Source organism: Lycorma delicatula, chromosome 1 (assembly GCF_047948215.1).
Source record: "Lycorma delicatula isolate Av1 chromosome 1, ASM4794821v1, whole genome shotgun sequence".
Lineage (NCBI taxonomy): Eukaryota > Metazoa > Arthropoda > Insecta > Hemiptera > Fulgoridae > Lycorma > Lycorma delicatula.
The window spans coordinates 80,120,189-80,137,615 of record NC_134455.1 but is presented as its reverse complement, the minus strand read 5'-3'; the positions used below and the strand labels follow the sequence as shown (position 1 = coordinate 80,137,615).

The window sequence follows — 17,427 nt, the reverse complement described above, 5'->3', positions numbered from 1 at the left end:
ATGTTCACCTGATTTAACCCCATGTGATTCTTTCATTTGGGATCTTACGTATGTGCCTCTCCTACCTACTGATCTACCCAATTTGAGGCAAAGGATTGAAGCAGTTATTGTTTCCATTGCTCCAGACATGCTGATTAAAATATGCTATGAACTCTCCTATTGGTTGGATGTGCACTACGTGACAAAAGGTCCTCATAGTTTTAAATTCTCTATTTTCTTTTTTGTATACTGCATTATTATATAATTACATTACTCCTATTTTTATTATATTAATATTATAATAACATTTTATTCTAAGTTTTGAATAGTTCCCATTTACTCGTGGAATCTGAGGTGTTTGTGTATCTGAAGGAGTATAATTTTTATTGTGTTTTGTTTCTTGGGCATAACTTCTGAGTCTTACTAAGGACACAGACGTATATAAAAATCCTTTGAGGTTAAGATACATAGCACTTGAACTGATGCTCAAAAATTTAAAACAAATAAACTGAGTAAAAATATAAGTAATGAATATTTATATATATTTTTAAATATAAATATTTTTGAGTTAAACTTTGTTTTAACTTTTTGAGTACTTGGGTTCAGAGTGATTGATTTATACTGAATTGTACTGATATGACTATAATTTTTGTTCTGATTGTTACTATCCTTAGGTAATTTAACAATAGAACAGTCATCGCGTCGTCTAGTTCCTGTAAGTGTTTGGAAAATATTACAAAAATATTTTCCTTCATCAATAACTTTCCCTCATGATGCGGAGCCATGCCAACAGTGCCAGGTTTGTTTTATGATATTTTGTGATTTATAATTGTTATAATTTATTAGTAAAAATTATCGTGGTAGCAGATATTAATGATATTCTCTTGTATGTTACTATTTTTTGCTCTAGTCTTGCACTTCATAAAGTATGTAGTTTATTTTGTGTTCTATTGTAAATCACCAAGAGTAGAAATTCATTGTGATCATACTTCATGTAGAAGGATGTTTTGGATGATTCATGAGAGCTCTGCTTTATAATTGATTTAAAAGTATCTGTTTTACTGCACTTACCATATCTATATGCATAATTTCACACTTTTTGAATTTTTTCTAGTTTAAAAATTCTAATATATAAAATATGCAAGGAATTTCTAGGATGCACAATGTATATGAGGGTTGTTCAATAATTAAAGAGGCAAATGGCAACTGAGGAAATAGAATAAACTGAAACTGTCTAATGTTCAGCATGGTACTTGTGATATAGAAAATATCAGCTGTTCAAAAAGAATGTTCATTATTATAACCTCTTTTCTTTATTTTAAAATGTAGGCTCCACTTGAAACGGGTAGAAGAACAGCATGCTGTGATGATATTTTTATTTGGTGAAGGTATAAAACAGGCCAAAAACAATCACTCATGAATGTTAAAACAATATGGTAAAAAGTACCCATTCAGTGTTGAGCACTTGCAGGAGCATGTTCTATTCATACATGTAACCTGCCACCACACACATAAGCCTGGTAGTACAGTGGCTTTTCTATCCCTCTTGGTGGAAGTCAGTATGTTACTGTTGACTCTATTGTTGTACGTAAGCGCATCAGAAATGTTTATATTTTGTTACTATGCTGATCGTTCGTAGTTACATTGAATCGTTTTTTTTTTTTGGAGGAATTTTAAATTTGTGTGAACGTTTAACACTTTCGAAAGATGGTAGATTTAAAATAAATAAATTTATTTTATAAATGATTTTGTATTTCACTTAGTATTGATTAGATAACTGTTTTATTTCTTTTATTTTATAATTATGTATTGATACTATTATTTTCATTTTAAATTAATACTTTTTGGTGATTATTTCCTTTTAATAAAACATATGTTACAAAAATATCTCTTTTTCCCTCATTGAACCACTTTAGTCAATCTGTGTCCAGTTTATTTTTTTTGAAAAGCGCACTGTTTTGTTTTGAATTTCCCAATACTTTTTCTTTTGTTATGTTTTTCTTTTCTTTTTGCATCTGTAAATACTCTTTTTTTGTCTTAATGTTTGTCTGTTTTTGGTGTAAATCTTATTTACTTGTCTTTTAATTTGACGTTTTCTGTCTTGTTTTGTAGATCTTCCCGAGTTATTCCCACTTTCTCTATATCCTCTCTTATTTCTCTAATCCATTCCACCTTTTGCTTCTGATTCCAGAGTCTAATTCTTCTTGTTAATTTGTTTTCTGGTGTTATCATGAGATGCTCAAAGAAACAGATCCTATTCTTACGTATAGTGTCTGTGATGGGTTCTCTAGCTTCCTGTAGACCACCTCATTTGACACTTCCCACTATTGTCCTTCTTTTTGATGTTTCTTGTTTACATTTGTTCTTACGATCCTTCTCTCTGCTTTTATGATCTTGTCAGTTCTCTTCCTCTGAGTTACTGTGAAGAGGGTTTAAGTTCCGTAGGTAACTTAATTACTGTTTTGTAATGTTTTAATTTCGTGTTGATGGATGGGAAGTTTTTGTTGTATGTGGACCATGCTAGTTTTTGGGCTTTTATCATTTTATTATTTCTTGTCAGGTGGGTTTTTCATTTAAGTTGTATGTTGTAATTTTTCTTAGGTATTTAAATTGTTTTACTATTTTTATTTTTCTGTTGTGTGGTTTATTTCTAATGGGTCTGCTACCATTATTTTTGATTTTTGAATGAGATTTGGAGCCTTAATTTTAATTAGGGATTAATGAGATTTTAATTTTATTGTTATTCTTTTAAATAAAAACGTTAAAATATACTGTGTATTATTTCATTATGTGTTTAAAACACAAATATTACAGTTATTCTACTTATTTTGTCAGATCTCTGTTAAATACTGAGTGAAATTTATGTTAAAACTAATTTTCAGGTCATAAACAAATTAGTTGATAGATGAAATCAAATGAAAATAAATTGTAAATTAATCTAACACAAAAGTAAAATAAAAATTTGTAAATCAATTTTTGATATACGTAATAGATTAGGATTTATTACCCGTAAATTTAGCACAAACCTTTTGTCTATGTCTTTTTGAGTGAATTTCACAAACTTAGGTCTTTCTCTTTTCATAAAATTTAGTAAGTTATTTTTAGGTAATTAAAAGACTAGAAAATTAGTTAACATAAATTTCCAGCATGAACAAGTAAGAAATATATGAGTACGCTCATCCACATGCAAGTGACTGTTCAGCAGAACGGTATAAATTCAGTGGATTTTGTTTCCCATGCACACCACTTGTGCGTATTTATATTTTGTGGGACATATTTGGTAGAACAAAAGTACAATCTATGAGTGCTGTGGTGAGATGTTATAAAATAAAGTGAAACTCGAAATAAGGAGTTAACATCTTGGTTATCTCTGAAAAGCCATAGTTCTTTTACATCATAACACCTCCCCCAAACTCTAAAAGACCCAAGAAGCTATTCAAAAGTCGGGTGAGGAGGGTTGCCACATCCGCCTTACAGTCCTGATCTCACACCAGAAAATTTTTTTTTTGTTGGTGCTGTCAAAGAGTTTTTATATAGTACCAATTTCGACAACAATGAGCTTCTCAAGAATCCTGTACATAATGGCTCAGGCATCGAGTTGATAGATTCTCTTTGATGCCTGAGCTACTGGAATTAGAAAGCTTAGAGAAAGGTTGGACAAGTGCTAAATGTAGCTGGTTATTATGTTGAGTGTGGTAGTTTTATTGTCATTGAATAAATAACAATTTCTCTAGTCATTTGTCTCATTATTTAATGATTCTTGTAAGTGCTAGCATGGAAATAAGTATTACACTTTATGAACAGAATTTATTTATTAATTAAATAAAATTAAACTGAAATATAAAATGTTTACTGAAAAAAGATACATCTTACAGACATACCACTTTTTATCACTATTAAAATGAAAAATGAAAGTACATTTTCATTTTTATTCACTATTTAGCTGTCCTTGCATTGGAATGAATTGCTGTCACAAAAAAAAAATTCCAGCCTCATTGTTATATTTTATGTTCTAAATCAGTAGTAGTCAGTAGTAGCGATTGTCTTAGCTCTGATCAAGTGCATTCAAATTGCTCATTTTTAAGGAAACTTCTGAACTACTCAGACGAAATCTTGTCTTTAAAATCCACTTGTATATCATATTAGAAGACGCTTGCTTTATTTTTCCTATAGGTGTTAATGCATACATCCTACAGTTTTTTGTACTAGAGGTTTAATGATTGGTTCATTCGTTTCATGTTACCTGTAATAATGACAAAATCTATTTTCATTTCTTTTTTCAAAAATTTTTCCTATATTTTCACCTAAATGACCTTGAAAACTATCCAGTACTAGTAAAGACACCCAGTGAGGAAGTGCATTTGGACATCTGTCCCAAACAGATCCATTTGTCCATCATTCCTCTTGTACTCTTATTTAAATCTCTCTTATTAAAAGTTTTCTTTTGGCATAGTCTTTCATTTAAATATAACAGAAGTTGACACAATATTTATACATTCACTGTTGTTGACAGCATAACTTATTGCCACTACTTCTTGCTGCCTGATGTCTGTATACTATGCTCATTTCACATTTTTTTGATCTAGTAGTATTTGCAATATTTAAACATACATTTGTAGTAGTGTATTAGATTTGTAATATTTGTTGTAGTATCTAGACAATGGTGTTTGATCAGAGTTGACTATTTTCTATACTCTTAAATATTGTTTTCCTTTTTAAATTGTTTATCCCTCTTTGAAATTCAATAATTCTTTGTTTAAATATCTTTTGGTAACTGCTGATAAATTGATGATTGTCAATTTTTTTCATAGCCATCCTCTGCTTACTTTAAACTGAGAGTTCTGAATGCCGTATTTTCATGCTAATTATTTTTTCTTTAAAGTAAAACATCTAAGACACACCCACACCAACATTTGGATACATTTTATTTATTTTAAAAGTTAACTGCTGTTTCAAGTAATTTCCCATTTTTGAATTCCTGGAATGCTTTTCTCGATCTGTTTCTCTGAGAATAACATCTTTTTCTTCCTCCACTTTATGAACAGCTGCTTGATTTGGTGTATTTTTTTTCTGTGAAATCAAGTTCCTTGAGTTTAAAACTCAGTTTATTTTGCATTTTGAACAATGTATTGTATAAATCAAGAATAATCAACGATAATCTTTGAATATTTCAGCATATTAACAAAAAATTTCTTATGTTATAAATTCACAAGTAAACAGTGAATCGAATGTAGTAGTATACAGGAACTGTATTCTCAAATTTTTGTGGGGAAAGACAATGTATATGCACTACATTATGAGTTATCACTAACTGTCAAGCAAAATATCCAAAATCTTAAGTATGAGGGTTGTCTGAAAAGTTTTCAGCCTAACATAGAAAGACATATTTTTTCTGTCAAATACAGTTTTATTTTTCAACAAAGTTTTCTTTCAAGTCGATAGATATACTTTTTTCAGTGATGCTCTAACCTCTTTAACCCTTCCAAATAGTAGCTGGAGTCTTTCTCTGCAAAATAGGCTTTTACGTATGCGATAACCTCCTCATCAAATGAAGATCTCTTTCCTCCAAGCGAAACTTTAAGGTTAGGAAACAAGAAAAAGTCGCTTGGGGCCAGATCTGGTGAATACGGTGGGTGGTCAACCAATTCAAAGTGCAGTTCGTGAATTTTAGCCATGGTGACTGTTGAAGTGTGATCAGGCACATTGCCCTGATGGAAAAGCACTTTCTTCTTCTTCAAATGCGATTGTTTTTTTTTTGCAATTTTTGCCTTCACCTTGTCAAGTAATGATGTGTAATATTGTCCTGTTATTGTTTTACCTTTTTGAAGATAATCGATAAACAAAATTCTGTTACTATTGCATAAAACAGTTGCTATCACCTTCCCGACCGATAAAACCGTCTTCGCCTTTTTCAGAGCAGTTTCACCCTTTGCAGTCCACAGTTTTGTCTCAGGAGTGTAGTGGTGGATCCACGTTTCATGTACAGTTATGAATCTATGCAAAAATCTGACTCGTTTTCGCTTAAACTGCTCTAGCAGGGCCTTGGAAATGTTCATTTGAATGCATTTTTGGTCCAATGTGAGCAAACGCGGCACCCAACGTATGGGTAGCTTACGGATGTCCAATTCTTCAGTTAATATATGACAAACATGTTCTTTCAATATGTCCATAGCCTCTGCTATATCTTTAACCTTAATGCGCTGGCCTTTTGGTCTTCCAGCACCATTTGGTGAACTTTTTCGATGATATCGGTGGTGGTTGCAGATTTTGGCCATCCCAGACACTCATCATCAACCAAGCTGGCAAGACTATGTTTAAATTCAGCTGCCTATCTTTTCACAATGGCAATTGATGAAACAGAGTCCCTGTAAACAGCTCCAACTCTGTTTTAATTTTCGTAGGCATATTGCTTTTCAAATGCAAGTATTTAATCACGGCAGAATATTCAATTTTTTCCATTTTCACAAAAAACACAATGACTCGCTCAAACAATTATCAAACAACTGAGTGTCCAAATTGGCTGGAATTTTAGTAAGTACCTTTCAACGTATGTGCAAATACATTCCCCAAACTTTTGTTGACGAGTGTTGCCACCTTCATGTTGAGGCTCAAAACTTTTCAGAAAACGCTCGAAATCTGTTGTGTAACTTCTTTTTTTTATTCTCAAAATGGATGTCCATGAATTACATTAAGAATTTCATGTATAAATGTTCTTGTAACTTACTTCAGGACAGCAGTAATACTTTCAACTAACCAGTATACATAACCTAGAGTATATGGTGTATTCCTTTATTAATGAGTTTTTTTAATGATGAGTAATATAATTCTTCATGTAAGTTAACAGTGGTAGCTTTTGTAAACTAAAACTACTTGTGAAATGAGTTCTTAATTGTTTCAAAGTAAGAATTCAAATCGTATCGTAATTCAAAACCTGACTTTTGAATTACGATATTTGAGTTAAAATAATATGCAAATATTAAATATTGCAATAATTTAAATGTAAATTGTGAAACAAAATCAAGCCTGAAGATGGTGTAAGTGTTAAAATGTGCCTTTCTTTCAGTTGACAAGTTCTGTTCATTTATTACTGTATTTTATTGTTTATTTACTCAAAGTTAAAGGGAAATAATTTTTTTTGGTTACTGAAATTTTGACTTAGTATGCTTTGTGATACATTGATACAGTTTTGTCCTGTTGGCCTTATTTGTAATGAGATAGGATTATACAGTATAAAGCTTATGCAATTGTTTATACCCTAAAAATTCATGTATTATTACTAAACTTAGTTTTTGAGCATTTAATAGACTACTCGTATACTAAAGTTCACATCTATATGCTTATTCGTGCACTGAAGTAAAAAAGAGTTCATATAAAGTACAATAACATAGAAAAAAAGCCTCCATAGTGCGAGTGGTAACGTCTCGGCCTTTCATCTGGAGGTCCTGGGTTTGAATCCCGGTCAGGCATGGCATTTTCACACGCTACAAAAATTGTCATTCATCACATTCTCTGAAGCAATAATGGTGGTTCCAAACGTTAAAAAAAAAAACAGAAAAAGGCAAAGAAAAAAAGCAGTAAATTATATTCTGAATTATAGTAAATACTGAAGGTTTTAAAGAATAACAAATTAGCAAATTTGAGTGGACTAACGATTTTAACTGAACTAAACTAAGTAAAGTTATTTGTTTTCTTGCACTTTTTATATGCTTTGATAATTAAACTCAGACAGTGACAGATGTTATGTATTGAAAACAAAAATATAGTTTGTAAGGAAATTTTACTAACACTGCAAAATAAATATGTAGTTTTTCCTTCATCACCTTCTTTGAAGAAGCATCTCTGATTGTGAAGAATACAATTCATGTATTTTATTAAAAAAGACAACTGGCACAATAAATTAATTATTTTGGATAATTGAAGTGTTTCCTTGCTAGTTTATCAATAATTATGTATAATATATGTATAATTTATGTTGGTATTTAGATGAGCTTAATATAAAGTTATGGGTTTAAAATATCTGAATTTAGTATTTATTTAAAAAGGTTCTTTGAAGGGGAAGAATAATAAAGAAATCTAAAAATCAAAACTTTTGATTATTGAGATTAGAGTTCCTGATGTTTAACAATGGATACGTGCTATACTGTTTTGTTACAAAATGTTCAAATTTTACATATATTGGTATCCTTAGGATTGCAATGAATTTATGACATATTAAATAAACCAATTCATTGTAAATAGTATGTATTATTCAACTACATACTTAAGGGGTTTCCCAGTCCTTTTATGACAGATACCATTGATACGAGTGCAAGAGTTTAAATGTTTTTTTTTTATTTTAGCAAAACTAGTGTTTAAATTTAAAAATCAAATTATTAAAGCACATGCAGAAATTTAAATCTGAAAGATTAGATTACAGTTGGTACATTATAATTTATGTTTGAATGCATGAAATATAAAAATTATAAAGGGGGTAAAGGCAGGAAACTGTGTAGATTGTAGAAGTAAAATTAATACAAGATTGAAAAGAGCAAAGGAAATCAAATTGTTCTGTTAAGAAATGTGAAATAGAGAAAAATATAATTATTGGACAGACAGTTAAGCTACAATTTATTTTTACGGAAGCTTAACTATTGTTAAGGAGAAAAGAAAGAGCTAAATATGTATCTTGAGAAATGTATAGAAGGGAAAGTTATGAGATGAGATTGTAAAGGAGAAAAAGAATTAATGATGAATCAGAGGTAATTGCTTTTTGAGTTCAGAATGAGATAGAGCTGTAAAAGATTTAAACAGAACTAAGATGGTAGGATTAGATAATATTCAACAAAATTGTTGTTTTGGTTTGCAGAAGATTATTATACAGCATTTATAAGACTAACGTATTCAAAGATTTGATAACAGTGTAAGTTTTACCACATCTATAAAAGCAATAGCAGGTAAGTTTGAACTAGCTGAGTACCAGTTAACATTTCTAACATAAAAAATACTCAGGGTAATTTATGAAAGGTGTACTGAATGAAGACAAGTTTGGTTTCAAGAGGAGCTTGGGCCCAAGAAAGGCCACTCTGACTCAGAAATCTAATCTTAAGAGGAAGGTACATAAAAACTTTAAGGCAGAGGTTGGAATTTATAAAACACATTGAGTGAGAATGCAGAGTATAGCAGTTAAAATGAGGTTTAAAGATTAATACCGAACAGAAAGAAGTGGAAAATATTATCATATTAGTCATATTAATAAAATATATAAAAAAATGTATCACTTATAATTAGCAATCTGTTTTACTTGTAAAATTGAGGTTGTGTATTTCTATGTAATTTTGCAATTGAATTTAGCCTATTAACATGTTAAGTTGTTGAATTAAAGTTTCACCAGCAGTTTGTCAGGTGAATGTACTGTTAGATGTGTATGAATCATGTCTTATCATTTCTATTTTAGATTCTTCATATTAGATGCACAAAATGTTTTATGAAGTAAAAAAATTTAGTTTACTATTTAATGTTTTTCATTGGTATAAAAAATAAAGATAGAACAATAGTTAAGTGTTTTGATACTGTCCTCTGACTATTACTAATTGAAAGGTCTTAATTATGTATGGTGAATATCCATCTGGGTGAATATGGGCTGGGAAAAAGGAATGAAAGAGGAGACAGACTTATAGAGTTTTGCATGAAGTATAATTTAGTAATTACCAACACATACTTTAAAAATCATAATAGAAGAATATACTCATGGAAAAAGCCAGGTGATACTGCAACGTATCAGATAGATTATATCATGGTCAAGCAAAGATTTAGAAATCAACTTGTCGATTGCAAAGCTTACCCTGGAGCAGATATTGATAGTGACCATAATTTAATGAAAATGAATTGTAGAGTGGGGTTTAAAAACCTGAAGAAAAGGTTTCAGATGAATTGGTGGAATTTGAAGAAGCTTGAGGAACAGTAGGTAATGAAGATTTTTGAGAAGGAAATTGCAAGAGATTTGAGTAAAAAGGGTAAGGTAGAAAATATAGAAGAATGGGAGAATGTTAAAAAGCAAATTCTTAAATCAGCAGAAGCAAACTTAGGCGGAACAAAGAGAACTGGTAGAAAACCTTGGATTTCAGACGATATATTGCAACTGATGGATGAACGTAGAAAATATAAGAATGCTAGTGATGAAGAAAATAAAAGGAACTATGGACAATTAAGAAATACTGTAAACAGGAAGTGCAAACTAGCGAAAGAAGAGCGAATTATAGAAAAGTGTTCAGGAGTGGAAAGAAAAATGAACATTGGATGGAGCACGCAGGAAAGTTAAGGAAAATTTTGGCGTCCATAAATTAAAATCTAATAATGTGTTATAAATTGGTGTAAATAATACAAAAGGCAAAGTCGATAGGTGGGTGGAATATATTAAAGAGTTATATGGTGGAAATGAATTAGAAAATGGTGTTAAAGAGGAAGAAGAGAATGAAAGGGGGAAAAGTAATACTGAGATTTGAATTTAAGAGAGCATTAAAAGATTTTAATGGCAGAAAGGCTCCTGGAATAGAAGGAATAGCTGTAGAATTGCTGCGCAGTGCAGGGGAGGAAGCGATTGATAGATTATACAAACTGGTGTGTAATATTTACAAAAAAGGGGAAGTTCCATCAGACTTCAAAAAGAGTGTTGTAGTCATGATACCAAAGAAAGCAGGAGCAGATAAATGTGAAGAATACAGAACAATTAGCTTAACTACTCATGCATCAAAAAAATTAACTAGACTTCTGTACAGAAGAATTGAGAGGAGAAAAAGTATAGGGACAAGGGAAGAAATTTTAGGGCCGAGATTAATAGTAGAAGGAAGATTAAAGAAAAACAAACCAACATGCTTGACAGTTGTAGACAAAAAAGTCATTCCATAACGTAGACTGGAATAAAATGTTCAGAATTTAAAAAAATTAGGGTTCAAATACAGAGATAGAAGAACGATTGCTAACATTTACAGAAACCAAACAGCAACAGTAATAATTGAAGAAAATAAGAAAGGGGGTCTGACAAGGATGTTCCCTATCCCCATTACTTTTTAATCTTTACATAGAACTAGCAGTTAATGATATTAAAGAACAATTTAGATCCGGAGTAATAGTACAAGGTGAAAAGACGAAGATGCTACAATTTGTTGATGATATAGGAATTCTAGCTGAGAGTAAAAAAGATTTAGAAGGAACAATGAATGGCATGAATGAAGTCTTATGCAAGAACTACCGCATGAAAATAAGCAAGAAAATAGAACAAGATACATAAAAAATGAAAATAATGAAATGTAGAAATAACGAAGATTGACCACTGAATGTAAAAGTAGGAAGAGAAAAGATTATGGAGATAGAAGAATTTTGTTATTTGGGAAGTAGAATTACTAAAGATGGATGAAGCAGGGGTGATATAAAATAACGAATAGCGCAGGCGAAACAAGCCTTCAGTCAAAAATATAATTTGTTTACATCAAAAATTAATTTAAACGTCAGGAAACAATTTTTGAAGGTGTATGTTTGGAGCGTAGCTCTATGGAGATGAAATTTGGATGATCTGAGTACCTGAGAAGAAAACATTAAGAAATTTTTGAAATGTGGTGGTATAGGAGATTGTTAAAAAGCAGATGGGTGGATAAAGTGACCAATGAAGAGGTGTTGCGGCAAATCGATGAAGAAAGAAGCATTTGGAAAAATATAGTTAAAAGAAGAGACAGACTTATAGGCCACATATTAAGGCATCCTGTAATAATCGCTTTAATATTGGAGGAACAGATAGAAGGGAAAAATTGTGCAGGCAGGCAACATTTGGAATTTGTAAAACAAACTGTTAGGGATGTAGGATGTAGTTGGTATACCGAAATGAAACGACTAGCTCTAGATAGGGAATCTTGGAGAGCTGCATCAAACCAGTCAAATGACTGAAGAAAAAAAAATGATCTATATATTTTGAAAAGCAACTTCAAAATGTAATGCGATCATGTTAGTACATAAACAAGGGGATGATCATTGCTACTGAATAATAAATTCTTTCAAAATTAGGAAAACATATTATTGGTGTCTTGTGATCATCATTTTCATTATTTATTATTTTAAACTACATGTTAAAAATGCATCAATAAAGATTATAAATAGTATCTTTATTAATCTCTTCGATTAACCCAATCAACTATACAAACTTATAAATTAAATTCACTATGTTTCACATAAAATTCTCTAAGCTTCCTCAGGTGACAATATACATTCATACACACATGATACAGAATTCTCTTGCCTCCTAAGAAATTAACTGATCTACCCATCCTAGACAACAATATTTTATCCCCACCCTTATTGTAATTGATCTCCCTACTCACACATGACTTGTCTTACCTTTAGATAATTATATGTATCTCTTTATATAACCTGATAGCTATTTCCTGTGTATTTAAAACCTTTATAATGCAAATATTTTTAAAAAAATTACAAACATTAAACATTATTTTCCCTAAAACTAAATTTACAATATAAGTATGATTTTTTAAATTAAATTAACGTATATGTTGCTTAATCCAGCTATATCCATTCTATTGTTGACAGCGTTTGTATTTTCTTGATGTATATCATTTCTAGAGTGGTCCTTTAATGTGTATTTTGTTCTTTGTCTAATATTTTAGTGGTGTTAAAATCAAATGAATGTTGATGTTCAACTGTATGTTCTGTGAGCACTGTCACTTCCTTTTTTCTATATTTGTGGGCTTCTATTCTTTTTTTAAGGTATTGAGATGTTTTTTCAATGTACACAGCATTATAATCTTTACACGGAATATTCGTGTTCAATGTTTACTTTTTCAGTTATTTCTAAATTATTTTCCAAACTAGTTAATTATTTTATAACTAGTTAATTATTATTATTAAGTGGTCTGCTACATTTGAGAAACACCTATTTTTTTATTTTTAAATGACCTGAAATATATATTTTTTCACAATTATTGCATTTTATTTTTTAAATACCATAAGAATTGTATTTATTTTTTTACTATAATATTATTAAAATGAAATACAATAATTGTAAAAAATATATATTGGAAAAACAATTAGGTCATTCAAAGATAGATTTAATGAACAGTTCAGGTCATTTAAAAATAAAAAAATAGGTTTCTCAAATTTAGCAGACCATTTAATAATTAACAAACATAATATAACTAGTTTGGAAAATTATTTAGAAATAATTGAAAAAGTAAACATGAAAGCAATAATAAAACATTAGAAATTTTAGAAAGCTTTTATATATATATATATATATATATATATATGAACGTAAATTCAGCCTAATGAATCTGCAGACAGAATTTGATGGGGACATTCTATTTTAAATTTTGAATACACCGATAGGAAATTTTTAATAAATCAGATAATCAGTACAGTACTGCATTAATGTATTGACAGCATGTTAAAAATTTTAAATAAAACTTTTTAAATTTAAAAAAAAAATTTTTATTCACTGAACAAATATGTGTTCTAAAAATTTTAACGTATCATGTATTTTAATATGTAAATGTAAAAAAGGAAAAATCTAAAAAAAATTACTGAAGATGGGCTTAGGCCTGAAGCGCTTTGAAAAAAGGAAGGTATGAATGTTCTTAAATTATGTACTGTGTGGAGTGGCTGAATAAGTTTATATTATATAATTAGCTACATAAACTGAACATATGTTTATTATACAGCGTAAATTACTGTGTGCTAATGTGCCACTTTTGAAGTTTAAACAAAATTGCTAGGTTCTTAAGGTTCTTAGTAATACTAGCATATATCATTAACTCTTTGTCTTATTTAGCCTTAGCTTTTCAACTGCAATTATAAGACTATCCTTGCAATGAGTACAACATACTTTTGTGGCCTTGCTTTAGTGTACTAATAAATATTCAAAAGAATTTAAACTTATCCTGTTTAAAGCCTGCTTTTTCTAAACTTATTATGTAATATGGCAAACAAAAGTTACTTGCTAAATATACATTTTTGATAAAGGGTGACAAGTTTTAGTATATTTTTTTTGAGTGACCAATTCTCAAAACCAATTTTCACAAATAATTTGTGGCATAAACATTTTTTTCCTTTATTAATAGCTGTAAAGTTTACTGATAACAGTTATAAACAGTATTATATGTGAATAAACATGCCATCTGTAAATGAATTTGTACCAATGAGTTATGTAGTTGTACAGACATGTTCTATGTTTTGTTACTGGAGTACAATTGCGCCATATTAAAAATAGTTATTTTGTTATTAACTATTAATTATTAACTAATTGTTGGTTGTTAGTTTAATGAACAGTTTAAAATAATTATTGATTTACTTCATCAGTTCCTTGTACAGGTTTGGATTTAAGATAGTCACTCCATTATTCTAGTTTTTATTTTTCATACAATCTAGAAGATTCTGCGAATCTTGCTATGGCAAAAATAGGTTTGCCTAGAATATACTTGAAAGTGCTTCTACAAGTATATTTAACTGAATAATGTCTGCATGTATGTAAGCATTAAGCCTTTCACATGGTGAACAGGGTTTCTGTTATTGATAAATTTGTAAATTAAAGCTCGAATAATATTTTTAAGTTTGTGGTTTTTTAACAGCATTTCATATTGTCAATTTAAAAACTGGTGTCTTGGAGATGATGAACTTGTGTTTAAAATTTTTTATCATCAATCATTCTTTTTTCTGAAATTACAGTATCTTTCATAAGTTTAAGGACAAGTTAAAAATAACCGAAAAATCAATATTTCATGACAAATATTTATTTATACATGTAAATATAAAAAATAAAAATAAAAGAGATAATGCTACATAATTTTTTAAATATTTAGTATTTTAAATGACCTCAATATGATTTTAGGTGCTACTCTATCAGGTATTGATTCAATCAATTCCAGACATTTTTCTTTTGTCACCTGTTGCCACAGACTTGCGTTTTGAAGTCGTAACTCAGCCTTATTTTTAGGTTTTGTTTTAGCAAGTTGCAGTGCCATCCGATTCCATAAATTCTCAATTGGATTTAGGTCAGGACTACGAGCAGGCCAGTCCAAACGTTCCACATCATTTGCATCAAACCATGCCTTGGTAACTCGTGATTTATGACAAGGTGCGTTGTCTTGCTGGAAGATGAAATTCTCACCCAACAGGTTATGGACACTAGGAAGCATGAATTCTTCCATTGTTTTTATGTACTATATGCTGTTCATTGTCCCATCCATTATTAGAAGGTGTCCAGCGCCCTCTGAAGTTACCAAGACAGCATCTCCACCTTGCACAGCAGGAATGATGCAGGCTGGTAGAAAGTTTTCAGTTTTTGTTAGCCTGAATAATTTTTTCTGTTTGAATACAACTGGAATCTGCTTTCATCAGAAAATAGAACCTTTCGCCAAGCTTCTTTCAACCAGTTCTTTGTTTGCTTGCAAAACTGATGACGTTTTGACTTGTGGTCAGCGCTTAAAAGAGGCTTTGCTAATGCGAAATGTGATTCCATTCCAGATTTTTTTAAACGTCTAGAAAAGAGTGGCAGTACTAACCTGAATTCCATGATTTTGTCCTGCTTCTGTCGCTATATCAGGCAAAGTAGCACACCGATTAAGTTTTGATACCTATATAATTGCTCGGTCTTGCCTCATTGACGTTTTTCGTGGTCGACCAGATCGTGGAAGATCAATGACAGTTTCTTGATCACGATATTTTTTAACAACTTGCTGTACCATGTTTTTGATATTTTTAATTGTTCAGCAATGTCTCTGTGTATTTTGTTTGCTTTCCAGAGACCGATTACTTGCCATTTTACTTCTACACTAACACTTTTCCCATTCTTAATAAAAAACATTTTCACCAACCTAACCCCAAAGAAACAAATGCTAATTCATCACTGTTTTGGTGGGTAACAGCTGATAATAGTACCAACTTGATATTGTTAATTACTGTTGGTATGCCTGACAGCCCTAAGTTGTGTACCTGACACTTTAAAGTGATTTGTACATTTTTTAACATTACTCTCTTAAAAAGAAAAATTTCATGAAAATTTTAAAACGACGTAAACCCTTTTAACTCAAAAAATAAATTTTTTAGAATTTTTCTTATTACTCTATTGAAAAACTGTAAAACACAGCTTTAAAATGATATCACACTCATTAGCCTAGGTTACATATTTTACGAGAAATAGTAATTTCTTTATAAAAAAACAGGCTAATTTTAGCTCATTTAAAATATTTAAATGACTCCATAAAATTTGAAGCATCTAACTTAGAAGCTTGTGGTTTTTACCAAAAGATGCATTTTTAAAGCTGTTTCTCACGGACATATAAGATTTATATGTAGTTCATAAGTTTAAAGACAAACTGACAAACAGTTTTTCTAAGGTGTCCGTAAACTTATGAAAGATCATTAAATTCTATTGCGAAAAATAATATATATTTTATATCTGTTGTATTAAATATATTTTTGATAATTTTTTTTTAGAATCTTGCTTCGGAAGATGAAGAAGTTAAGGACCAGTTTAGAAAAAAAGCTATTTATGAGAAGGAGCAGTTGAAAGATCTGTTTTTGGGGAAGAATAGACCTGAACTAGAAAAATGTGTTAATGTCAATACCTTCTTCATGTTACCTAAAGAGGAGTTTGTTATACCTTGGAGACAGTATTTAAGGTATGTTTTTTTACTGATTTCTTCTTTCTTTATAAAATATTTATGTAATTTCTGTTTTGTTTTTATTAGTAGACAGCTTGTATAAGTATGTAAATTGGTTTTTGTCCTGGAAAAAGAACTCTGAAATAATTATATTTTTTTCATGGTGGATGCGAGTTATTGTTGTCAACAGATAGAACTGTAAATCTTGAAATTCTTGTAATTGCATTAAACCTTTTTTAAGCAGAAATCATCTGGACTTCAGATGAATTTTCTTTTTGGCAGGTTTCCACTTATAAAGAGGGGGGAACTGTTTTGTATGAATGAGATGGCAAAAATTAAAACATTATTATAGTTCAGTGAGTTTTCAAGTGGTTTGTTTATTAAAATCAGCTTATCATATTACAAAAAAATTTAATAAACTTAAAAAAATAACTTAAATTTTGATAAATACTTAAGTGTAATAGATTATTCCAGTATACTTGATCACATAAGAATAAATTTTATTCAAGCAAATTATGAAATATTTTCTCTCATTTTTTTTTTGCAAAGGCAAACAGTAAGATAGAGCAAAATTACTTTTGACTTTAATAATGACATTTTATGCAAAATTATTTTTGATTTGATTAATACTTTCTATGATGTGATCATAATTTTTTTCTCCTTTCTTAGTTCTACTGTATTGAGATGTTACTTTAGAAAGGTTGTATGGTAATTATGTTTTGTTTTATAGATGCAGTATATACAATATTTTGATATCTATTTAAACATTTAAAAAAAAAATTAATATAATAGTTATTTTATTAAATTTTGA

General features: G+C 30.0%; 1 protein-coding gene across 3 annotated transcripts in view; it reads left to right on the top strand.

Annotated features, from left to right (window-relative positions):
* Window positions 1-17,427, top strand: part of LOC142319489 (ubiquitin carboxyl-terminal hydrolase 48-like) — a 417,524-nt gene that overhangs the window by 126,479 nt on the left and 273,618 nt on the right. For all 3 annotated transcript variants that reach the window (XM_075356825.1, XM_075356833.1, XM_075356843.1), the window contains exons 12-13: window positions 654-778; window positions 16,450-16,634. In XM_075356825.1, coding sequence (XP_075212940.1) covers window positions 654-778; window positions 16,450-16,634 — 310 coding nt within the window. The remainder of the gene's footprint in view (window positions 1-653; window positions 779-16,449; window positions 16,635-17,427) is intronic.